The sequence below is a fragment of the Micrasema longulum genome, unplaced genomic scaffold (assembly GCF_059751315.1).
Source record: "Micrasema longulum isolate JH-2025_06_02 unplaced genomic scaffold, ASM5975131v1 h1tg002377l, whole genome shotgun sequence".
Classification (NCBI taxonomy): Eukaryota; Metazoa; Arthropoda; class Insecta; order Trichoptera; family Brachycentridae; genus Micrasema; species Micrasema longulum.
This window is the reverse complement of record NW_028279527.1, coordinates 111939-137006: the sequence shown is the minus strand read 5'-3', so window position 1 is coordinate 137006 and position 25068 is coordinate 111939. Positions and strand designations below refer to the sequence as shown.

The window sequence follows — 25068 nt, the reverse complement described above, 5'->3', positions numbered from 1 at the left end:
TGGCAAGAAATAAGTGTTTATTCCATCTGCCAGTATGTAGCACTAACTATGCACAACACTATTTCTTCTATGTATATATTCTTGTTCTAACTTTAATGCTTTTTTAAAAATCTATTGGTATATTTAACATGCCCCTTAATTTATTTGAAAATAAATTAAGACTCATTCTTTCTGGCTGCGATACGCTCCAACTTGCAATTTAATGACGCTCACGCTTACACACACCTGAACACTTACTCCCACACAAATAAACCTCTACACTTACTCTCATACAAATACACACAAACACGCCCTTTTGTTGTACTACGATTTGATATGTATGATTTTTATTTAGAAACTTCGCTGGTCCGTCTTTAAACCGGACCTTTTTTATTTTATTATACCATTGTCGACTGTTGCTTTAATATTTTAGGTCAAACCCCCACCCTTGTGCGAGAGAATCCCGGTTGGTCACGAACCAATTTTCGGTTTCAAATTCTTTTTGGTTTATCACTGGGACATTTCTTCGCCAAGGGTCCGGACTCAACCCGAAGGTAAAACACATGATATTTTTTTTATATTTGATTTCGCGGAACAAGGTGAACGATGCTCTGACAACCCTCGCAAGTGAATGTCCTGATGCTGACCTATTTATGGAAGCGAAGTATGGAATGGGCAATTATCATGGATTGTTTTATTAGCTAATAAATTAATCTAAAAAATCACAAGCCGATCGGCGCTATTCTTATTAAAATCTATTAAGAAATAAGGGAGATATAACGGATTAAATTCTAGTCATTTTATTGGTGCCAAGAACAAACTATTGTTCGGATGTTTTGTGACATCATCGGACTTTTTTCATCAATGTCTATCGATTGTATAGAGTATTGTAGGTAGCTTCCTTTGTCGTTTGTTTACATTTACGGCGTCCTGTCACTCATCAAACGCTACGAGTTGTGATTTATAATTTTCATGATAAATTGAATCAATTTAGAAGAGGTTGAAAACCATAAAATAATAAAAGAAATTCGAGATGTAAGATGTAATCCGTTTTTACTTTCATCTGTCAGCGTCTGGAACTGGAGTGTGGAGTGCGTAAAGGGGGGGGCTTAAGATAATACGCATAGACAACTCTCTTTATATTTCTATCTGTGGCCTGTGGCATTACCAACATTAAAATGAATGCGTTACTCGTGAACTTCTGTGACAAAATTTATTACCAACTTACGAAACGATCGTTTTCGAAAGACTTTATTTTCCAAACGAAAATAATGCATGAAAATATTCATTATAAGGTCTTATATAAACACTAGGAGAATCTTTAAAAAATCTTTTATTTGTAGAGTAGGTTAAATCCGATATTCCTCCTGAGTGATAATACCCTATTGTACGAACAGGGATGAAAGTAGGCTGAATGCTGTCGGTGTGCCATCTCTGTGTGGTCAAACTGTCCGCGGTCGGTGCGCAAGTGTAGAGTTCTGCGCGCTATGCGAGGCCGTACAAGAAAATGGTTAAACATATTTACAATGCGAATGTTTATGGATCCAGAAAATGAGGAAGTCGCCATGAAATATTTGCCATAAACAAATCCAACAAATGCTTGGAGATGGACATGTCAAAAATCTAAATACATTTTGGAGAAACTCGGCCGTACAATTAAATGCTCTAATTTTTACCGCAAGAAAACATCTTTAATGTCGAATTTCCCTGCGCACTAAACCTTTTCATTTGTTTAGAAGTTCTGTATGAGAATTATGAATATTTTTTAAATATTTCTAGGCAACCTCGACTCGAGTCGTAGGCGGAATTTGGTGGTTCTTCACGCTGATCATAATTTCCTCGTACACGGCAAACTTGGCAGCCTTCCTGACCGTGGAGCGTACGGTGGCTCCGATCGAGACCGTCGCGGACCTGGCTGGCCAGACAGCGATACAATATGGAACTCTGCACAGTGGATCTACGATGAGTTTCTTCAGGGTATGTGTTATTTTAATTTCTCTGCTTCCGAGCCGGTGAAGACTACAGGTCCATGTTTGAAATAGAACCAGAATTGTTTCCATAGCAACCGTAGCTACCCATGGCCATAGAGAGGAGGAGAATAACAAACATTGAAAGTTGGGAGATCAAAGGATGGGTAGGATAGGTGGACCTTCGTCCACTGGCGGTCCATCCAACCACAAACCACTCAATCCCATCAACCACTCGCGCAACCAATGACAGTTCTTAAAAAAAATTCCACACATTTTTCATTTCCTCAATTTAAAGTTTTCCTCAGTTTTACACTTTTTTGTTGCTTTCTTGAAAAACGTAAAACAGGGGGTTTTACTGTGTATATTTGTATGAGTGATTCTCAATCCCGCACACGAGCGTAATGCGGCCCTTTCTGTTCAGGACTCGAAGATCGACATCTACCACAGGATGTGGCAGTACATGAAGTCTCGACGGCCGTCCGTGTTCGTGGGGAGCTACGAGGATGGCGTGCGCCGCGTGCTGCGCGGCGGCTACGCCTTCCTCATGGAGTCCACCATGCTCGACCACCGGGTGCAGCGCGACTGCAACCTGACGCAGGTCGGGGGCCTGCTCGACTCCAAGGTACGTTCGAGAGATTCCGCAACGTAACGCAAGCTACCGAGGAATAATGAAGTTCAGTGGTGGTTCAAATTAAGCCATTTTTTTTACGAATCGTTTTATCATCCATTCGTCCATGCGCTTAGTAGCTGCAAGACGTTTGATAATTTAAGAAGGTAGGTAGGTAGGAAAAAGTAAGATGGATTGTCTTATTACCACTTTCGGACAAAGGTATTTTGAGTAATATTATTCAATTAAAATCTGTAATCTACTTCCACTGTCTATTAAAACAATTAGTAACGAGAAAATGTTCAAAAGGGCTATAAAAAAATGGATAGTGGAGCTGGGTAGAAGTAAAATGGATTGTCTCATTCGCCCAAACCAATATTGAATCAACTGCTCCCCAAGTGTATAGCCTATGTTAGGTTTTTGTTCTTTCATTGTGCGTTTTGTAATATAAATAATATAGATGTACACAAATACGTAGTGTTTAAAACTGTTTGAACATTTTGTTATATATCTCTGTTTATTAAGTTAGTCTTTTTTGTTTATTCTCAAATGTAAAAATAGTTATAAAAAGTATATTGTTAAGTGTCCTCGCCACGGGTAACCCCAGTGAGGTCACATTATTTTTATTATTAATTATAGTTTGTAAGAGAAAAAATATGAATATATAAATAAATAAATTTTAGCTTACATATTATGTAAATTAAATTTATTATAAAATTATTTCTAACTTAATCTTTAACTGTAAATAGGGTTAAGATTTCTATAGTTATCTAGATTCTATGTATCTGTAAACGTTTTTTTAAATTTATTTTTTTATCATAAACACTTCTTAATAGAAAAAAATGCAAAATGTAAACAGGGGCTAGATTGTAACCGCCCGTGCGCTCTGTATCTGCAAGACATGTTTTACCTAGCTCCTATGTATGTTTTTAATTCAAAATAATCTATTGGAAAAGGGGAACTAAAACCCCCACCGCCCGTGCGCTCTGTAGTTGCAGGACGCGTTGGGATGTCTATCCTACAGCGCCCTTGAGGAGATTTTCCACAAAAATGGCGCTATAAAAATTATCCGGGACAAACAAATAAATAATATGTATATAAAATAAAATAATGCGTTCCTTCCAGGGCTATGGAATCGCCACAGCCAAAGGCTCTCCTTGGAGAGACAAAATTTCCCTGGCCATACTGCAGCTGCAAGAGAAGGGTGTGGTGCAGATCCTCTATGATAAGTGGTGGAAGAACACAGGGGATGTTTGTAACCGCGAGGACAAGTCTAAAGACTCCAAGGTAAGCTTTTTCTTCCTTGCTATAGACCTGTGTGGATTCCGAGCTGTCCTTCCATCTTTTGGGAAGGCTGATTGTGCAGTGCAATATAAGGCAGTATGATGTTGTCTATTTGTTGGACATGACGATACCAGTCCTTCCTTCTTTATTCCAGAGTACCACAAGGGTCGAACCTCGGTCCTCTCCTCTTTACAATTTTCATAAATGATTTGAATCGGGTTGTGGTCCTGTGGCTAGTGTTGCGGACTCGCGGATCAGAGGTCCGAGGTTCGAAACCCACTCTACCTCAACTAGATTTCCATTTTCAAATAGTTAGTTATTTACAACTCGCTGAAAATGGCAACCAAAATTGAAATATTTGGATAAATTATAAGAACGCTAATATATATTTTTTTTTAAAACTCTTGAATTTTAATTTTGTACCTGTCAAGTAAAAGCCGTCTGGGTGGATATAACAAAAATAAATTAATTTGAATCTTACGGTGTCTTCAGCTTCTCATATCTATCTTATTCGTTTTGCTCGCTATCCCTAGACTGGTATCCCTAGACTGAAGCGCAAGACAGATAACCTTACCTGCATTCAACGGATGTTTCAAAACATTTACCATTTTTTTTAATCATGAAAATTTACTAATTTGAATAAATTTCTGTTTTAATTTCAGGCCAACGCTTTGGGAGTGCAGAATATCGGAGGGGTGTTTGTAGTCTTGCTGTGCGGATTGGCTCTGGCCATCCTGGTGGCCATCCTCGAGTTCTGTTGGAACTCGAAGAAGAACGCCGCCCAAGGAAGGCAGTCGCTCTGCAGTGAGATGGGCCAGGTAAGGATCGGCGTTAAAAAGCTAAGAGTCAATTATAGATATTTTATCAATCCCTGTGTCGAAAAAATCTCTCCGCTCTGCAGTAAATACTAGGGTGGCTAGATTTCAGAATAACGAATACGAGTCATTTTCGGCGGGAAGATACTTTCACATTTGAATACTTTAAATTATATATTAGGTTTGTATAATTAAACTTCTTAGATTTTTATACATTTGGTTGTAGTGTAGCAAGACCAATATTATTATAATCATTATGTAGATCACGTCGGGGTCACCAATTACGTAGTAAACTCTTTTGCTGGAATGAAATGGTTAGTTTGACTTCCGTTGTTTTGTTGTAAAGTTGCGTGAAATTGAACGAAAGATTCACTCACATCGTTCTGAGATTTAATAGATAATATGATGAATACAAATAATGATTAAATTAAATACAACACTGAATGACATGTGACAATGAACCGTGACATGAATTAATAGTATATATATAATATATTTGAATCTTAGAGAGAGAGAGAGAGCAAAAAGCTAACTGAACCGAAGCCGACATGGGACACGGAGATTCTGTTGAGTTTCGATCGTGCCGACGAGCAGTTCCGGTGTGCCTTACACGGTGTTGTTAGCGGTAAAAATGCAGCGTGAGTGCGTGCCCATAATTATATTAATTTTAAGCGAACATCTTAAAGCTGATATGCTTAATTCTTCTATTTTTCTCAAACAAATCTACTCCATTTTTGAACCCATTGAGACTACACGTTGAGATCAGCTCCTGTGGCAGCTTATTCCAACCATCGACAACCCTATTGCTCGGGAAATGCTTCCGTGGATTTAGATTGAATCTCGTTTTCTCCAGCCTAAAACTATGGCCTCGAACACGAGCATCTTGTTTCAGCTCGAACATGGGATCCAAATTTGGACAGCTATTGTGACTTGAGTATCAGGTCGTTCTTTTCTCGCTGTTCCTGCAGCGTTGTGAGACCGAGAGTTTCCAGTCTCTCCACATATGGAAGCCGTTTTAGGGTCGGCGACAACTTTTCCGATCGTCTTTGGACTCTTCCCTAAAAGTTGATATTCTTAACAAAATAGGGATTCCATACCCGAAGCCTGTATTCTAGAGTAGGTCTTATGTAGGTTTTGTATATTTTCAGAAGCATATTCGGTGTTATATATGAGAAGGCTTTTTTTTAAGAAGTAAATAATTAAATTTATTTCAACAGAGAGGGAAAACGTTTTTGAGAAGGGAATATGGAAGTCTAGGCATTTACAGGGCTTATGACCTGTCATTGGCTGGTTTAAGTGGCCACTTTACACACTGTGTAACATTCACCATTCTGCCCATGTTTGAACATCCGCATTTCCTCAACTCTTCCATCTGATGACATCAGTCAAATATTTTTTTTATTATTCAGTTACTTATACCACATCACCATGGCAAATTACACAATTGAACAGCACGTTCAAATGATAAAATTTTATTATCAAAATGAGTGTTCGTTAGTGCAAACGTTGCACGCATTGCGCTCATTTTACGGTAGACACGGTGGCCCTTCACAGTCAACTCTTCAACGTTTGATGGCCAAATTTGAGACAATCGGTTCGGTAATCGATCGGCCAACACCCGTAAGTTCAATTGACGCAAGATCGGCCGAGAACATCGCCGTTGTCCGTGAAAGTGTTCAGCAGAACTCGAGGCAGTCGATTCTTCACCGTGCACAAGAACTCGGCCTTTCGCAGACTTCAACTTGGCGAATATTGCGTCAGGACTTAGGCCAACACCCGTACAAGATCCAACTGACCCAGGGGCCCAAAGTTCGTGACCATAGATAACGCCGTTTTTTCGCTGACTGGGCTTCGAATCGCTTGGAAGACGAGCCCAATTTTTGCCGAAAAATATTTTTTAGCGACGAGGCGCATTTTTGGATGAATGGCTGCATCAACAAGCAAAATAGCCGTATATGGGACGACACCAACCCACGCGAGGTTCACCAGATGATAATGCATCCTCAAAAAATAACCGTTTGGTGAGGATTTTGGACCGGCGGCGTCATTGGTCCGTACTTTTTCAAAAACTGCGTTGGTGAGGCGGTCACCGTCAACGGCGAGTGCTACAAAACGATAATAACCAATTTATTGGGCCCAAATTGAACCATATGGACCTAGACGACATGTGGTTTCAGCAAGACGGCGCTACGTGCCACACAGAGGACGCCACGATTGAGATTAGGCATGAACGATTTGAGGGTAAAGTTATCTCTCGCAGGGGTGATCAGAATTGGCCACCAAGGTCATGCGATTTGACCCCGCTAGACGTTTTATTGTGGGGTTCCTTGAAGTCACAGGTCTATGCAAATAAACCACAATCAACCGATGCCCTAAAGGTGAACATAACACAGGCCATCGCTCAAATTCAGCCGGATCTACGCGGAAGAGTCATTGAAAATAGGGCCACTCGGATCCGTGCCACCGAAAGAAGCCGAGGCGGGCATTTAAACGATGTCATATTTCACACGTAATGGCACATATGGGCCTTTGAAATTAAAAAATAATTTTGATAATACCTCACACACAACTTGTTTTATTTTTTCAACATCTACTCGCTCTTATTAAGAAACCCATTTATAAGGCCGTTAAAAAATATTATGATGTGGAAAAAATATTTATGGAAAAAAAAAACAAAATTCAAACGTCAAGACATATGTTTTAAACAACTTATAAATGAAATACATGTAAATTTTTATTATTTTAGCACAAGTAAGAATATGTTTATGTGTGCTACTTCAAAATTAAAAAAGAAAAAGTAGTTTACAAACAGAATCTAAACTACATGTCCTGCAGCTACAGAGCGCCTGAGCGGTTAAAAATCTAGACCCTGTTTACAGTTGAAGTATAATATAGACATATAGAAGTACTTCATCGGAAACATAACCTATGGATATTTTCTTCTAGGAGTTGAGGTTTGCGGTTCGGTGCGGAGGGGGATCGAGACAGCGGCCGGCGCTGAGGAGACACTGCGCCAGATGCTCCGTCCCCGCCACTTACGTGCCCTCGGCACAGTACAACGGGGTAAGCCGCATGTAACTCCCGCGTTATTTTTCTCCTCAGAATTCTCAACCCACTCTTCGATGCGCCTGAACTACTGACGTTGCATGAGAAAGATGGATTACTATTGAAGTTATTTATTAAGTAGATACACACGAGTTACATCCTTAAAATTTTGTACAGAAGGAATATACAATGGCGAACACTGGCGAGGAGCTGGTGAACGGGCGACACGAAATGCCAAGACGAAATGTGCATATTCTTTCGCTGCACGACGTTAAAATTCTTGTCCGAGCTGACGTTGCGTCGGGTTACGCGTTGCGGGCCAGAGCGGTGTTCGGCCCTGCCAACTTCACGGCTTGGTGGTGATGACCTCCACAACATAACAACAATAAAATTAAATATCCCAACTCGAAACCTCAGACAAAACTGACTCTTTCATACCGATAACCATAGAACGAAGTATGGTTTCCATTCCCCTATGCCCAGAATTCTCAGGTCTGCCAACAAACATACCAGTCTTGATTTCTTTGATAACAAGTTGTCTTCTTTCAAACGATCACTGAATCAAATGCAATTATAAACACCTCTCTCCCGCTTCCACTCCCACCTAAGTCTACTATATACCATTGTGTCATTCTTATTTCCTTTATAATATTTTGTATGTATAAATATGTCCTTAAAAATGCCCATTGGGCGTATTTATAAATAAGCGTGTTTATTATTTGACTTTTTTGATAAATGTTTTTTTATGGGAGTTAGGACCATCCGAAAACCCAATAAAAGCTCCCAGTTTTATCTGCCGCCTTCGGCCATATGGTATGCAAAAATATGACAGAAGATTTCATTTTGATTCTTTTTTAATGGACAACATGACAGGACAGCAAAACCTCGATTTTAGTTAGGCAAAATCAGTCTGACTGTTTAAATACTTGATCGTCGAGTCTACGGATTGTTGATGTGGGTTTTTCTTGTGTTTTCAGGAACTGACCTACGGAAGTGGCGCTCTGCCCCTGAAGGAACTTCGGAGCTCCTAGCGCTGCGCTTCGGGCTCCCCCCATTCCTATTTCCTTCCCACCAGCGTAGACACGTGATCCCGCACTTCGGAGCCCTAAATAACACAACCTAACCTAACATAACCTAACCTAACCTTATATAAGATTGTAGAGTAAAATAAATTATGACTTCTAAAAGTCTCTCTGTACGAGGTAAATTATAACACATTTGTGTTCATCTGAAGACAATTTTTGAGATATTGAAGTCTATTTTACTTTTTGTACATTTTTTGTAAACGGGTCATTCGCATTGCGGAAAAGATGATCAAATTACGGAAGGTGTTATCAGTTAAGAGTGAACGGCAATCTGACACGGGCTATTGCTTCTCTGTACAAGGACAGCGCAACTGTCAAGTCGGATCATACACATATCGGTTTGACATTTCCAAAGGTGTCAGTCGGGCTCGTGGTGTAGTGGCCAGTGCGTTTGCCTACCGTAATAGACGTCTCAGGTTCGATTCCCACCACAATATGTTTTTCACTAGAATAATTCCCGGACTGGGGCCTGAAGCCTAAGGCTGATCACCATCAGCAAAGAATAGAAGTCGAAGGCTGTCAAAATGAAAACTATCTACGGTGGGTCACAAATGTCGAGATTCGTGCATTATGAGAAGCATTATCGACAAAATCAGGAGAGGATTGCTGAGTTGGTTTGGGAATGTTGATGGACGCAGAAAACGAGGAAGACCGAGAACGACATGGCTTGACCGAATCCAACAAGCACTTAAAGACGGACAAATTTCACAGTCCCCGGATCGGCACCTGAGGCGTAAGACTGATCATCTTACCTTCACGTACCCGGTGATCGAGATAAGCTGCAATGTAACCATGCACGGCCCCACGCACCTATCGGGGTGATTAGAAAAACATAAACTCGAGAGTTAAGTGTACATATAATGTATCTGTGTATAATATAGTTGTTAAGCTATTTTAAAAGTCCATAAAAAATATATATTAACAAGACCATGTTTTTATAATGATATAACTAATTTCAAACTGTAACATAATTTTAAAATATAGAATTGTAATATACCGGAAGGCGCGTAGAAGCGCAAAGGCGTGTGTCCAAATGTCTGCCAAACGAAGTGGGCGCCTAATGTTGCCAGACCGCGAACAATATATTATCATAACACAAATATAAGATAATTTTGTGTTGTTTTATCACAAAAAATATTTTACTGACTGAACTATAAAAAAAACGTAAACAAAGCATTAAATAATCAATTAGTAATTGAGTAAATTAATTCAAAATTACAACAGGGATGGAGAAGAGGGGAATAATATGGATGTTCGAACATAGGCAAAATGGTGAATGTTACACGGTGTGTAAAGTGGACACTTAAACCATTCTATGACAGGTCACAAGCAATGTAAGTGCCTAGACTTCCATTTTTCTCTAAAATGTTCTCCATCCTTGTTGTAATTTGTTAATCTTAATGACTTCTTAAGGGGAAATCCAGACTTTTGTCTACAAACAATTGGACACACTCAAAATATTGTAAAATGAATACCGTTTTATATTATACTAAGGCTTGTTCATAGAAAGCTGGGTAAAAAATTCGACTACCCTGGCAATACTAAAAATTTGTCCGTCTTGTTTTATTTCTCAATCTGACAAGACGGTAAAATAATTAAATTCTCAAATAATATTATTTATGAATATCTGATCCCACCGTATTTACTTTTAATCCCAGCAGTATTACACTTACAAACGACGCAAGACGGCATAATTGCGACATCAATTGTCTTCAACTTAACATTGACAAATGTAAAATAATATCTTTCTCGCGACGAAAAACAACCTACTGCTTGCCCACCACATACCGCACACCGCATCTGAAGACATAAGTCTCCTTGGCGGTGCCCACACACACGGAAAATTTGCTTGTTGTCAAACGAGAAAAGCTGCCCGAAGAAGCTCTCTAAAATCTGATAGCCTCTAGAAATAAAGTAATCCAGAAGTACATAATATGTACTTCATTGGATCGAGAAGAGAGGGAAGTGAATTATTCACTAACTGGGATTAAATTGATCAGACATGATCAATTCGCCAAAATGATTACAAAACGTTTTAAAAGCCTCGAAATTCTTTTTGGAAGCCACCAGATCTGTATATCCGACAGGACCTATAACACGGCCACGGATATTAACGAGAAGCTTCATTCGGTAATCATAGAGAAGGGGAAAGGGACAAGATCACAGGACGTGTTCAGAAGATCGGTTAGGATATCCGCAGCAGTCAACAATATTGAAAACAAATAAATTTGATTAAATTTACCATGACCTGATAAAAACTGCGTAGCCCAGTGATCGGGGATAACCCGAGAAGATTCTAAGCGCTGACGGATTGAAGGAAAAAAAGAAAGGTAACCCTCCCTGAAGGGGAAGATTCCCATCGCAAATTGCCAAGCATTAAGAAGAGCATTTAAAGACATTTATTTTATATTCGATTGAGACATTCCTTCAGTTGGGAGTAGACGGACGCCACCAATAGCAGAGGAACGCCTTCGTTTTAGGTGGAAATTTGCAGATCGTTGCTGAACAAAACCTACACAATTCGACTACAAACTAAAAAATACTTCCCTTTCAATGGTTTTGTCAATAAAGGATCTTGGCATTACTTTAGATAGTCAACTCTCCCATCGTGAACTCATCGATAATATTGTAAACAAATCTCCCAAGCTTCTCGGTTTTATCAATGAGTGACGACGGACAAAAATATTAATACCATCAAAACTCTTTATTGCTCACTAGTTCCACCCCATCTAGAATACGCTTCTCCTATTTGGTCTCCATTCTACAGGACTCATATTGACCACATCGAGTCTGTCCAACACCGTTTTCTAAGAAAAGTGGCATGGTCGCTCGGATTACAAAGGGGTAATTATTCCTATTTTGAAATAGAGCAATCTCTTAATCTGTCTTCATTGGAGAGACGTAGAACTGAGATGGACCTTATATGCATTTTCAAAATACTTAATGCTTTAAGTGATGTCCCATCTCTGTTGCGATCAATTTCTTTTCATGTTCCCAACCGTGTCACCAGAAGTCAAAATCTGCTATTTATTAAATCTTCTAAGAGCAACTTTGGTTTTTATGCCCCAATGTCCAGAATGTGTGGATAAGTCAATTCATCACACGACTTGGAATTCTTTGGGATAGATCTTCCGGCTTTTCGTAGATCTCTTCGCGACTAAACAGTGTGGGATGAAATTGGATTGGCATGGTTTAGCTCGAAGTCTTATGACTTTCGTTTTTATGAATATATTGTATACCATTATTGTTTTGCCCTTGTTTGTCTTTGCTGCATTAAAAAAAAAAAAAAGTTTTATTTATTTTAACAAATCGGCGGCCTCCGTGGTGTAGTGGTCAAGATGCTTGACTCACACACGAAAGGTTCCGGGTTCGATTCCCGGTGAGAACACAAAAATTAAAATGTGATTTTTCTCAAGCCTGGGTGTTCTGTGATGTAATTCACCACTGTAATTGGGCCTCCTGGCCTGTTGTGGTGCAAAAATAAATAAATAAATAAACATACATGATTGTATTTTTGGTCCCGCAAAGCCGAAGCTTGTCTGCGGGTTACATTACATTAAAAAAAAATTATAAGTACCTACATAGTTTAATAATAAATGAAGAATAAAATATATGCACACTTAAGTTTCACTTGCTGTTTTTAATAATTTTTTGAATGTTTTTTTTTCTCACGATTTTCAGCTGGTATTAAATTATACAGTTTTGGTACTACACTCCCCATCGTTCTATCTCCATAGTAGTTCTTCTGTCCTAGCACCGTCAGCTGCTGTGCCGATACTTGTCGGGTCACGACCTGGTGGGTTACTTTGGATTTAAAACTGCAATCGAGAAAATGATCTGTCATTATCTTACGCATTTTATGTTCTTTTTCTTGCATTTATGTTTCTTCATGTAACTGTTGTAATTGGCTCAGGGCATATATATAAAAAATAAAATAATTTAATTTAAATTGGCAGTTGCGTACAAAGCGACGTCTACAGAGCAACTAATGGCTGAAACACAAAACTATTAATTTATAAGTAGTCGAGTCGGCGTCAGTTTGACGCGCGTACGCGGTTCTGGGCTATAATTATTCTATGTTTTGAAATGTACTTTATTTTTTAAATGGAAAACTTTTTATTGACAAAATTTTATTAATTTTTGTGGACACCTCGTTGAATTTAATATAAAGTATTAAGATAAATAGTTCTCAAGAGAGACAGAGAAGTTTTTTTGAGAAAGGATCATGAAAGACGAAAAACAACTCAAAAACAAAAATTAGTATGAGGAATTTTTTGATTTTCATAAATAAAGTGATATATTATGTAATAAAAAATGTACCAAATGTAAACAAAAATTCTTGAATTAAATAAATAAATAGATAAAGTGTAGGTAGCATTTACAAGGCTTATTATTAGTAATCTCTGTACAGACTGTCATATTCACCTTTCTGCTGATGATCAAACATCCACGTTTAAAATTAATTGGTACGGAAACATTAATTTACTAGCCCATTTCTGCCTCTCGAGATGTCGATGTATCTTAGTAAAATCCGCTGAGGATTAAATCCAGAAATTGTTTACAAAGATTTATAAATACACTGATTGTTTACTTTGAATATTAGTGAATTATTTTTAAATTATCTCATGCCTTGGCATGAGTTGAGTACAAGGACAAATTGAGTGTTCCTCGGGATACTCAATTTGTAGTTTTAACAGTAATTGATTTTAAATAACTTTATTATCGGTTATGATTAAATCTGTACCTCTGAGGTACAGATATTATTTTAAAATGATTAATATCTTACTCTGAGGCAGACGGATGCGAATCCAGAATTTGATGCAATGACATTTTGATTTTCATATCCCATTTACGATCATGTCCATTGATCTTGAAGAAACGCGAGTCTTGTAATGAAAGAACCAATGTATTAACATACTGAAAATACAAATTAATGTTCTGAATTATTAGGAATCAATTAGAGAGAGTAGATTCTTTAAGCCACTGTTGAACATTTGACGTTTGGATTTTCATCTGTCTGCCTCTGAGGTAAAGATATATCTATAATTGTAATATTAAACGAATTTAATCGATTTTACTAACAGTTATTATTAATATATTTAAGATTGTAATACAAACAAAATTAAACTAATTTTACTATTAATATATTTATGATTGTAATTTGTTAATATTATGATTGGTTAATGTTGATATTTTTATGATGTAATGGCAACCGAATTTGACTAGTTTTAATATTAGTTATCAGTAATATATTTATGATTGTTGGTTGCGCGAGTGGTTGTTGGGATTGAGTGGTTTGTGGCTGGACGTACCACCGCGGATGAAGGACCACCTATCCTACCCATCCTGTGATTTCCCAACTTTCAATGTTTGTTATTCTCCTCGTCTCTATGCCCATGGGTAGCTACGGTTGCTATGGGAACCATTTTCCATATCCATAGCAACCAACATCGACAATGAGGAATTCCAGCCCAACCCGGAATTAAATTTTAAAAATGTTTTCGTGTACAAAATTTTGGAGTAGGATGAAATATCTCAAAAACGCACGCAAAAATAAATAAAAAATGTTAAAAATAGTATTCATTTTAAAATCGTAAATAATGACGTCACTCCTTATATCTGCGTGTAGTATTTCCGGTTTCCGCTTTAAAGCCCCCGCACCTTGTAAGGAACGTTTTGACCATAGAAAAAAAAGAGTATAATTTGTGATTGAAAAGTTTTGACATTTCAACAGCGTTGCCAGATCTAACGACGATCTACGATCTACGACCTGTAATCCGGCAAATAATACTTTGTTGACATTTCAACCGGAGATTATGTCAACTTTCTAGGTTTTTCTAAATCGAAATGTTCGTAAAAACAACCATAACATAGAAATGAGCAAATTACGATCAACTAAATGAAGTAATCAAAGTAATATTCCATAGATTCTTGTCAGTTTTGTTATTGGCTGGAGAAATACAACTTACCGCGGTCAGTGAAAGTAAGAACGCCAACCGTTTCATGACGTCACTACTGAAAAGTGACACACTGATTACAGTCATTTGGCGCGGTATTTGATAAATGTAACTTCAAAAAATCATATCTTTGTAAATAACGCACAAAAAAAATAAAATACCTTTGCTTAGTTAAATAGTACGCTAATAGAAAAAAATATTAGAAAACAGTGGAATTCCTCATTACACATTTTTTCTTCTTGATAATTTCTGCCAACTTCCGCAGGTTAGAATTTTATCTGCCCGCATCTGCTCGTCCTATAACCATCTGCCCGCATCTGAACACCTTTACATCATCTGACCGCCGCCCGCCACAGTCGTCATTATATTTTGCAAATAACTTCAGTGAAAGTAAGGACTTGGAGATAACATCCGGATTCCTGTCCCCGATTTCCTTTCCTGTCTTCCTAAAGGTAGGATTTTCGTCTACCGTTGTTCGTTCAGCCGCATACTGTTAGATTCCGCATTTTCCGTCTCCACGCAAAGCATCTCTTATTTCCCACGGATCAATGGATTCAGTCAAATAATATCCACACAAAATATAAAAAATACAATCGCCACCCTAAAGTAATAGTGACTGAATTTAACTATGTAATTTTATTCATGTTACTTTTACGCTTTTAACCCCCGTCACTCAAATAAACAAAAAAATTAAGATATATCCACTCTAATACCTTTAAAAAAAAATTCCTACTAAGAGTTATTTTATTATCGGTTACTATAAACTCTCGTGTGGCTGAGGTGTATCACGAGTCTACATAGGATTCACCACTTTAAATATCTATTATTTTTTTAATGACGAAGTTTTATTTTTCATAATTTTCAAATGGACATTTTCACACCGGATTTGTAAAGTAAAATTTGTATAAATATACAAGATTTTAATGCAAACAAACAAACCATCACGCTGTTTCCCCGTAGGGGTAGGCAGAGAGGATAGAACGCCATAACACTATCTTGGCATACAGACCTCGTTTCCTCTACATTCGTAAATCTTCTCATGCACGCACCCCGATTATTCCTACTTTTGACATGTCCTTTTCAAGTATTTGATGGACTTGATAGTGCCATGTCTTTCTCGGTCTTCTGCATCCATCATCGTCATCTTAAACGTCTTTCTTTTTTAGTGTTAATATGCCAATTGGTTCTACTCAACGTTACAAGACGTTACTGGCCATTTACTGTTTTTCAAACTAGTAACGCCGACCTAATAATCAATTAACTTCAAAATTACCAGCAGAACTTAAATTTAATTGAAAACGAGTAGGTACGTTCATTTCAGATGTTTTTAAAAACCTAGAAAAAAAAAAAGTCTTTTAATCAGTTTTTTATAATTATATAAGTCAGAACAGCCTTTTATATTTGGTAATTTTCGAGACTTTTTGCAGTTAAGTCTCATTTATTAGTGAAAATAATAGGGTTGTGGTTATTTTAGGAAGATAGATGTATTTTTAATAGATGCGTATTTTTTCCTGATTCCGAATATGTATTTAACTCATTTTCGAAAAAAATGTTAGCTGCGTCCTTCTTTCTTATGACAGCAGAAGTTATTACAAGGAAGAAAGACATTAGTTTGGACGAGAAGCGCGAATGGACGGCGAAAGAACAGCTTATGGTATGGTAAGACAATATGGTATTGTCAAATCCAACAAATACTTGAAGATGGACATGTCGAAGGTTGGAATAATCGACGCGCGAGCTCCCGAAGATGAATGGCTCTAGGGGTAGCGAGGACTGTATGCAAATACAGTGATTGTGTGATCTTTGAAGTACTGTAAATGATCCTTAAAATTATCATCATCGTAAGTTCGACAGCCTCGGCTGTATCTAGGAGTCTCCTCCACTCTTGCCGGTCCTGATGCAGTCCGTCCATCACATCTCGGGCCTTCCTGGTCTTCGTGGCACAGAGAGAGCTAGGCATTCTAACTAAGGCCAGCCCACCTTGATCACATCGGGCGCTCTGTAGATTTCATAGCTCTCTTTTGTAGTGACGACGCCGATATTTGTTTTCTCTCACAGGGACGTGGACAACTCTGAGGATTCTTCTTTCGAAAGCTGCGATGTTTCCCTCAATATTCTTCGTCATAATCCAGGTTTCGGAGGCATATGTCAGGATTTGGTTGATCAGAGTTTTGTACAGTATTATTTAAGTATTTAATTGTTTCAAATTGCGGATCTCTGCGGCCATTATTTTCCCCGTGTGTTGTAATGGTGACTGGGGAACCCGGGAAAGTAAACAAGTTGATCACCTCAAAATTATAGCTTACCGCTGTGAAGGTGTGGGGGATCATGCCTATTATGGATCTGGGAGGCAATTGACAATTTTGTTTTGTCATTATTGATGACGAGTCCCTTCTTTTTTTGGAGCCGAGTTTTTTCCTCAAAATAGATCTTGAAAATGATCCTCATGTGTGAACTGTAGCCGAATTTTCATTTTGTCCCAGCGTTTTTTCCTGCGTGGTCGAGGCTATTCACCGAGCCGGGACATGACACTGTCTTACCCATTGTATTGTCCTCGTGAGAATCCCGCTTAAGACAGCCATTTTGTTTCCAGTTTCCGGGCCTCGAGGCTAGGTGGTGTCGGCGTGGCCTAGCCTAGATGGCGTTTATATTGTGTCCAAAATGTCGTAGATTTTATAACATAAATACCATAGATATATTATAGATAAATGTTTGCATATTTGTTCTCATAGATGTAAGCGAAGGTGACTGATTTACCCAAAAAAATAATAAATAAAAATTGTTTTAATAAAAATTTGTTTTATTTTTCATCAAATTGAAGCTTTCAAAAAGAGCTGGGAGTGTGGCTAGGAATAGCAGGCGCCACATTCAACAGTATGAATGCCTGCATAACATCTATTCTTCTCTACAGATGCGAATCGTGGCAAATAATTAAATTATTTAAGTGAGAGGACTCAAAAGTGTATGTATAAATGGTGTCCGTAGTAAACAAATGTCCTTAAACTTCGGTGTCCCTCAAGGAAGTTCTTTAGGTCTGTTATTGTTTAACATTTATATTAATAAATTATGCAACAAACAATAACTTTCGCTGATGACATGGTACTAATATTCGACTCCGAATCTTGGATGAAAGCAAAACAAAAATGTGAAAAAGGTATCCGACGCATAAAAGATTGGTTGGACAATAATTTACTAATCTTAAATAATAATACGTAAATTCAATAAAATACTTAGGGGTCATAATAGATTCTTAACTAAGCTAGAAAGTTTGGTAATGTATCCAAAATAAAATAAGTTTATTGGATTGTAATTCTACTTTATTTTTTATAAAATATACAAAGGGTATATTGTGACGCGTTTCGTCTTGTTAGGATATTTTCAAACAAACTAACTTAAATATTTACAAAGTATATACTAAAAATAATTGCTATTTTATGTTTGTGGATTTCTATACAAGCCAAAATAAGTAGAGTAATTAAAATTCAATTAGGGTATACTGATGAGTATATTAGAGGAATATTTTGGTTATATTGGTGAAAAACCTTCCATTATTTAGAAACATTTGTAAAGGGTATGACTTTAAATTAATGTAATAATTATAAAAATATTGATTTCATTTATACAGGTATATTTTGAAAATTATTGTTGAAATTCTACATTGGTGTTTTACATTCATGTTTAATGTCAACTAAGGTAAAATACATTCAGATTTTATAATATTATTTTATTTTAATTTAATTTATTAGGAACATTACAAGTTTTTATATATTTAGTAGGTATTTGGTAAAATAAAAAAAATATACCAAAAATAAAGTAGAATTACAATCCAATAAACTTGTTTTATTTAGGATACATTACCAAATTAAATATGGAATTCTACCAATTATCTGCATACACAATAAATAAGCTAGAAAGATCAAATTATAGAAATATCCAAGCAAATACGGAAATCAGCATACATTTATAGAAGCCTAAGATATATTTTGAATGCTCAACTTATGAGACAAATTTACTTTGCTTTTTGCCAAAGCAAACTATCATATTGCAATTTAGCTCGGGGAGGTTGCGCTCGTCCAATCCTCGAACCAGTGAAAACAGCACAAAAATGGATCATGAAGATCATTCTCAAAAAACCCTCGAGGAATCCAACGGAAGATCTATTCGCTGAGTTAAAGATATTGGATGTAAGACAATTGTTTGTGAGGTGCCTATTACTTAAATTTGATGATAAATTAAGTGAGGTCAAAAGAACCCAACAAAATATAAACACTCGTTCAGCAACACAAATTAACTGCATTGTCCCATTTGTATCAACCGCCTGCGCCTTTGGTAAAAAGCAGTATAATGTAATTGCTCCAAAAATTATTATTGCACATTATTCATTCGATGTGTATCAGTTAAATTTTTTAAAAAAAGGTGTTTTTTTTTCCAGAATACGGTTTTGAAATTTAACATACTTAAAAAAAAAAAAAAAAACAATTTATTTCATTTCGTCATTTGAATTTTAACAAAAAGGTTTCTAACTTTTTACTAAGCTCTTTATTGTAACTAACTAACTAACTAACCATCACGCCATTTCCCCGGAGGGGTAGGCAGAGAGGATAGAACGCCACACCACTCTGTCCTGGCACACTTCCTTTGCTTCCTTCACATTCATACATCTTCTCATGCACGCACGTCGATTATTCCGACTTTTCACATGACCACTTTCAAGAATTTGTTGTACTTGATCATGCCGTGTCTTTCTCGGCCTTCCTCGACTTCTACAACCGGACACATTCGCGTCATAAATCTTTTTAGCCGTTCTTTCATCATTCATTCGCTCCACATGACCGAACCATCGCAAAAGACCTTTCTTAATTTTGTCGATAATGCTTAACTCAGCCTTGCATTCTGCTCTAATTTCGACATTAGGGCACCTATCATACATTGTTTTTCCGCACATTCGCCTGAGGGATCGCATTTCAACAGCATTCAGTCTACTTTCGTCCCTTTTTTTCCAACTCCATGCTTCGCTTCCATACATTAGGGTTGGTACCACAACTCCATTATGAACTGCTAATTTAGCCTTTATTGTACCATTTTTAATACAATTTACAAGTTTTAAGCAAATATATCATTTTCATACTTACGCACCCATACACACGCACCCTCTCCCTCATTCATTCCCACACGCACATGTATCCTCTCCCTCATTCATTCACGCATACACACATTCACATACACATGAATACAAACGTCACACAAATACAATTACTAAACTTATTTTCTTATATATTATGTGTCATTAAATTTACAGTGGATTTTTTTAATTGGCTTTAGTACTGTTAAGATTTTTCTAATTATTTTGTTTATGTAATAGCTGTAAAAATCCCAAATAAAATAAAATAAAATAAAAATATTCAATGATTTATTGCCAAATATAAAAGACTCAAAACGTAAAACAAATTTTAAAATAAAAATAGTGTAGTGAGAGATTTTTTTGAAAAATATATATAAATCAAAACATGTAGTATTTTACATAATTGGTACACGTATTATTTATATTTTTATGTATTTCATTGCTTTATATTTGTTTTGTATTGCTTTATATTTGTATAATGGAGTTCTGGTACCGACCCTAATGTATGGAAGCGAAGCATGGAGTTGGAAAAAAAGGGACGAAAGTAGACTGAATGCTGTTGAAATGCGATCCCTCAGGCGAATGTGCGGAAAAACAATGCATGATAGGTGCCCTAATGTCGAAATTAGAGCAGAATGCAAGGCTGAGTTAAGCATTATCGTCAAAATTAAGAAAGGTCTTTTGCGATGGTTCGGTCATGTGGAGCGAATGAATGATGAAAGAACGGCTAAAAAGATTTATGACGCGAATGTGTCCGGTTGTAGAAGTCGAGGAAGGCCGAGAAAGACATGGCATGATCAAGTACAACAAATTCTTGAAAGTGGTCATGTGAAAAGTCGGAATAATCGACGTGCGTGCATGAGAAGATGTATGAATGTGAAGGAAGCAAAGGAAGTGTGCCAGGACAGAGTGGTGTGGCGTTCTATCCTCTCTGCCTACCCCTCCGGAGAAATGGCGTGATGGTTAGTTAGTTATTATATATTATACTATATTATTTATGTTTAAGTAACATGTATTCTTCAGTGGCGAGCCGTGATTTATTTTATAGGTAATCTATTAAAAATGTTCATTAATTTGTACTACATATAAGTTCTTACATAACACGTAAGTAATGTAATTATAAATGACTATTTTTTTGTAATTCTGTGAAAATCAACTCAAACAACAATTATTATTAAGCACGCGATAAACGTAGTTTTATTCTACACTATTTTAATACAATACTTGCACAAAAGTTTATTGACAAATACCACAATGACATTCCGCAGATATTTCCATTATGATCTGTCATTGACAGTACTGTCAAGACTTGAGCACTGGCCGATTAAAAAAAAAAAGAATAATGCCTAATACGGCCACTGCGAACGCCACCTGTCCTATGTGATACATAATATGTCAACGGTATCCCATCAAAGAAAAATAGTCCTTCGGAAATAATGTTCGAAATACTAGTTTCCAAATAGAGAATCTTCTTAAAATATTTGTAATCTGCAAGTTTGTTTTAGTACTAAAAAAGCCGACTTGGGTTAAAGACGAAAAATACAGTGTACTTTTTTGTATGGAAGAATAAGCTGAGGTAATCGGCTAGTTTCATCGTTCAGTAAGAATGGGCTGGGCGCGCTTCATAGATATTTTTTTGTAGAAAGATATAAACGGTGATTTATAATAAATGACAATTACTTTATTTTTTTCCCATAAACATGGTTACTATAATTTATTATTATTTAAAGTCAAATATAATGGTAAGCTGTGCATAATCGCTTACTTTGACGATTCGCCCCTGGTGCCTATATATATTTTATATTTGTATAACTAAAAAAATGGGAAAATTGGAAAATTGTTTTCAGCCGTTGCCTAGTATGTGAAAAAATTCAGTCAGATGAATCTCTTCACAACAATAAAGGTTTCCGCTCTTTAACTTCACTAAAATCAACAGATGGAAGAATTGAAGAAATATGGATGTTTAAACATAGGAAAAATGGTGAATGTAACACAGTGGTGAATGTAAACCAGCCAGTGACAGGTCATAAGCCCTGTAAATGCCTAGACTTCCATATTCCCTTATTTAAGGTATTCTCCATCCCTGTTGTAATTTTTTAAAGATTGTGAGTCATGCGCACTCAACCAGGAGTACAGTAAGAAACGATTTGGTGATTCCAATAGCACGTACAGCGGTATTCCAAAAATCATTTTCATATGACGGACCTAAACTATACAACCTGATACCGTCATCTTGGAAATCTGATAAACCATCAGTACTGAAAAAGAAATTAAAAATTTGGTTGCCAGACATTGGAAGTAGGGAATCGGAGAATTTATTCAGGATAGTAATCTAAATATTATGCTATCCCATTGATCATATATAAATTTATTGTATTTTCGCATGTGCATATATATTGTGTATGAATGTGTGTATATATATGTATATGTATGTATATGTGTGTATATATGTATGTATGTGTATATGTATGTAGTATGTATGCTTTATATTTGTTTTTTTAATTGTATTTTTACATTTAATGTAAACTGTTATTTATTTATTTTTTTCTTCTCTTTTGGGCTATAACTGTTTTTCTATTTATTCAATATTGTTTTTATTTATAGGAAATATATTCGAAAACCATATTTGCCGCAACAAATCGGTTTCTTAGAACAGGCATTTGCCCATATAGGAACCAATTGCAACATTAGGCATACTAATATTTCTGGCTTGGCGACCCTTCATATACTGAGCCTACTCCCAGTACAAGCAGAATTTGCCGTTTGAGTGTTTTTTGTGCCATTTTTGTAACAATGCATGTATAAACAAATAAATGAAAAAATGAAAAAAAATAAAATAATAACCATTTTTAATTTCTTACATTTGATTAGCTAGGCATTTATAATTAAATAGTTTTAGTTTTGTTATTGTTTTATTAGTATAGGACTACTTACGCTCTAAAGATAGAAAATCTCCATCTTAGAACAGGCTGTGCCATGTTAGATGGAGACTATCATGAACAGAGAATACTCCGTTTTCATTTTACATTCATTAATTTTATATAGATTCCCTGTTATTAAGTATGTATACTAATTTTATGCAATAAATTTATTGAATAAAATAAATAAAATTGTAAAACAATAAATGTCAATCTACCGTGCTGTATTTTATATCATGCAGTGTAGATTTTCGCCGCGGTGCGAAATGGGCCAATCGTGCGATATCAGTCTCCGTGAATGTGGCTCGGTCCTTCAAATACCGAGATCGCAAATCAGCTGCGGGACTGGAAACTCTGGTGCGCGTGCTTCCCGAGAGCCTTGACCACGCTCGACTGCTTTACTCGGGGGCAGCCTCGTCCAGCGCGGACAGCTCGTGACAGCAAACGGCAGCAGGACGCACAGGAGCTGGCGAAAGCCTGTTTCCGATGTTTTTAGATGTGCCTCAAAGCTTTCGTTTCTTCCTGGGAAAGAGGAGCGAGCATAAGGCCGGGGACCGGCGGCTGATGTTCCAAATCTCTGAAATTATTCAGTTTTACTTTCAAATCGCTTCTGATCTTGTTAATGTCCGCTTCTATCTGCCTCTGGTCTTTCTCAATCATCCCGATGGCCCTCTCGGGGGGGTATTTGAATAAATTCGAACCGACTGTCAACCAGCATTTGTTTTTACCGGAGTTAGAATTTTGAATGGCGCGGGAAGCTTCGCGATTTTCGTTTCGCCTCTTGTCAAGCTGCACCAGCGATTGTCTGTCACTGAGTATTTCTTCTGCAAGCTTTTCCACGGCTATTAAATATTTTAACGTCTTCTGCGAGTCGTCCATTGTATTGAATTTAACAACTGCAATTAAACCGACTTGAATATATAACTTTCGATGGCGCGCACAAACGTCTAACCTGAGAACACAGATTTTTCACACATGACTGATCATATATTTGTCTATGGACAGATTATATTTAATAGTGCGAATAATCTAAATATTCGATTATTAAAAAAATCGAGACATTTCGAAATGCTTACAATTAATCGAGCTCACTCGTATTAATCGGAAAAATAATCGATATATCTCGAGTGAATTCATTCGAAATGGTTTTCCGAGACAATCCAGATATTTATTTATTTATTTACTTAAGTTAGTTAATATTACATTGTATATTAACTAATATATGAATTCGGACTCGGCATTTCGAGACAATCGAAACATTAATTCGGAATGGATTTCGAGATAATTAAAGGAAATGGTTATTCATTTTAATGATTTTGCGGAAGTGTAAAATATCATTCGTGTTCAATGAAATTAAAGTATGTAATGTTTAATAAATTGTTGCTATGGGTTCATATTTATAATATAAAGGGACTAAAGCTAGGGTTTCCTAGGACAGCGGTCCCCGTATCTTTACGGCCGTAGTGAACAGTGATGCGGTGGACAGCCGTCGTAGAGGTTGCTAGAGAGTGGTTTTGCTTTTAAACGGTGTTATCAACACCGTTTTCCTAGGAAACAACTCTCTAGTCACCGTTGCGACGGCTGTCCACCGCATCACCGTTTACTACGGCCGTAAAGATACGGGCACCGCTGTCCTAGGAAACCCCAGCTTAACCTGAGTTGATTAAGATGAGGGTAACATTTACAACTTTTAACATTATTGTGTGTCGTATTATCAGCGCTATGATTTTTATTTTATTTTGAAATTACTAGTATTAAGTTCACGTATGTTGGCTTTTGTTTCCCGGAAATATGATAACTATCACAACGTTATATTATTGGTTGATTTCGGTGAATTACTGACGTCATTAAAATTAGTTCGTTATTATTAAAATATTTTTTTCGTAATTTTTCAAGAAATTTACAATTTACTGCTCTAATTTTTACCGTGCGTAAGTAGGAATAATCGGCGTGTGTGCATGAGAAGATGGATGAATGTAGAGGAAGCGAGGTCTGTATGCCAAGATAGAGTGTTATGGCGTTCTATCCTCTCTGCCTACCCCTACGGGGAAACGGCGTGATGGTTTGTTTGTTTGTGTTTATATCCAATTTCCCGTAGGGCTGAACTTCATAATTATTATTTTGAAGTACTTTGTTATTACACATGTATATGTTTACCTCCCCCCCCCCCCCCCTCAACAGTCAGCAATGTTTTTTTTTGCCGTTTTCTGACATTTCACGGTGAAAAAAATCGATTGATTCGATGTTTCAATTCGATTATTTGCATGTCTCGAATGCTTGTTTTTC

At 36.8% G+C, this 25068-nt stretch overlaps 2 protein-coding genes across 2 annotated transcripts in view; one reads left to right on the top strand and one right to left on the bottom strand.

Annotated features, from left to right (window-relative positions):
* The window catches only part of LOC148272327 (glutamate receptor ionotropic, kainate 2), a 42116-nt gene extending 32098 nt beyond the window's left edge, over nt 1-10018 (top strand). The window contains exons 13-19 of the mRNA XM_088240199.1: nt 413-533; nt 1759-1956; nt 2371-2571; nt 3682-3843; nt 4503-4658; nt 7602-7718; nt 8678-10018. Coding sequence (XP_088096325.1) covers nt 413-533; nt 1759-1956; nt 2371-2571; nt 3682-3843; nt 4503-4658; nt 7602-7718; nt 8678-8731 — 1009 coding nt within the window. The 3' untranslated portion in view covers nt 8732-10018. The remainder of the gene's footprint in view (nt 1-412; nt 534-1758; nt 1957-2370; nt 2572-3681; nt 3844-4502; nt 4659-7601; nt 7719-8677) is intronic.
* Nucleotides 10019-22696: 12678 nt separating this feature from the next.
* Nucleotides 22697-23757, bottom strand: Pdrg1 (Pdrg1 prefoldin-like subunit). The gene has a single exon (XM_088240204.1). It carries the CDS (start codon nt 23659-23661, stop codon nt 23275-23277), a length of 387 nt encoding a protein of 128 aa, XP_088096330.1. The 5' UTR covers nt 23662-23757; the 3' UTR covers nt 22697-23274.
* Nucleotides 23758-25068: the final 1311 nt, after the last annotated feature.

Coding starts and splice junctions, on each gene's coding strand:
- Pdrg1 (XM_088240204.1), bottom strand. CDS start 23,661: ATGGACGACTCGCAGAAGACGTTAAAATATTTAATAGCCGTGGAAAAG.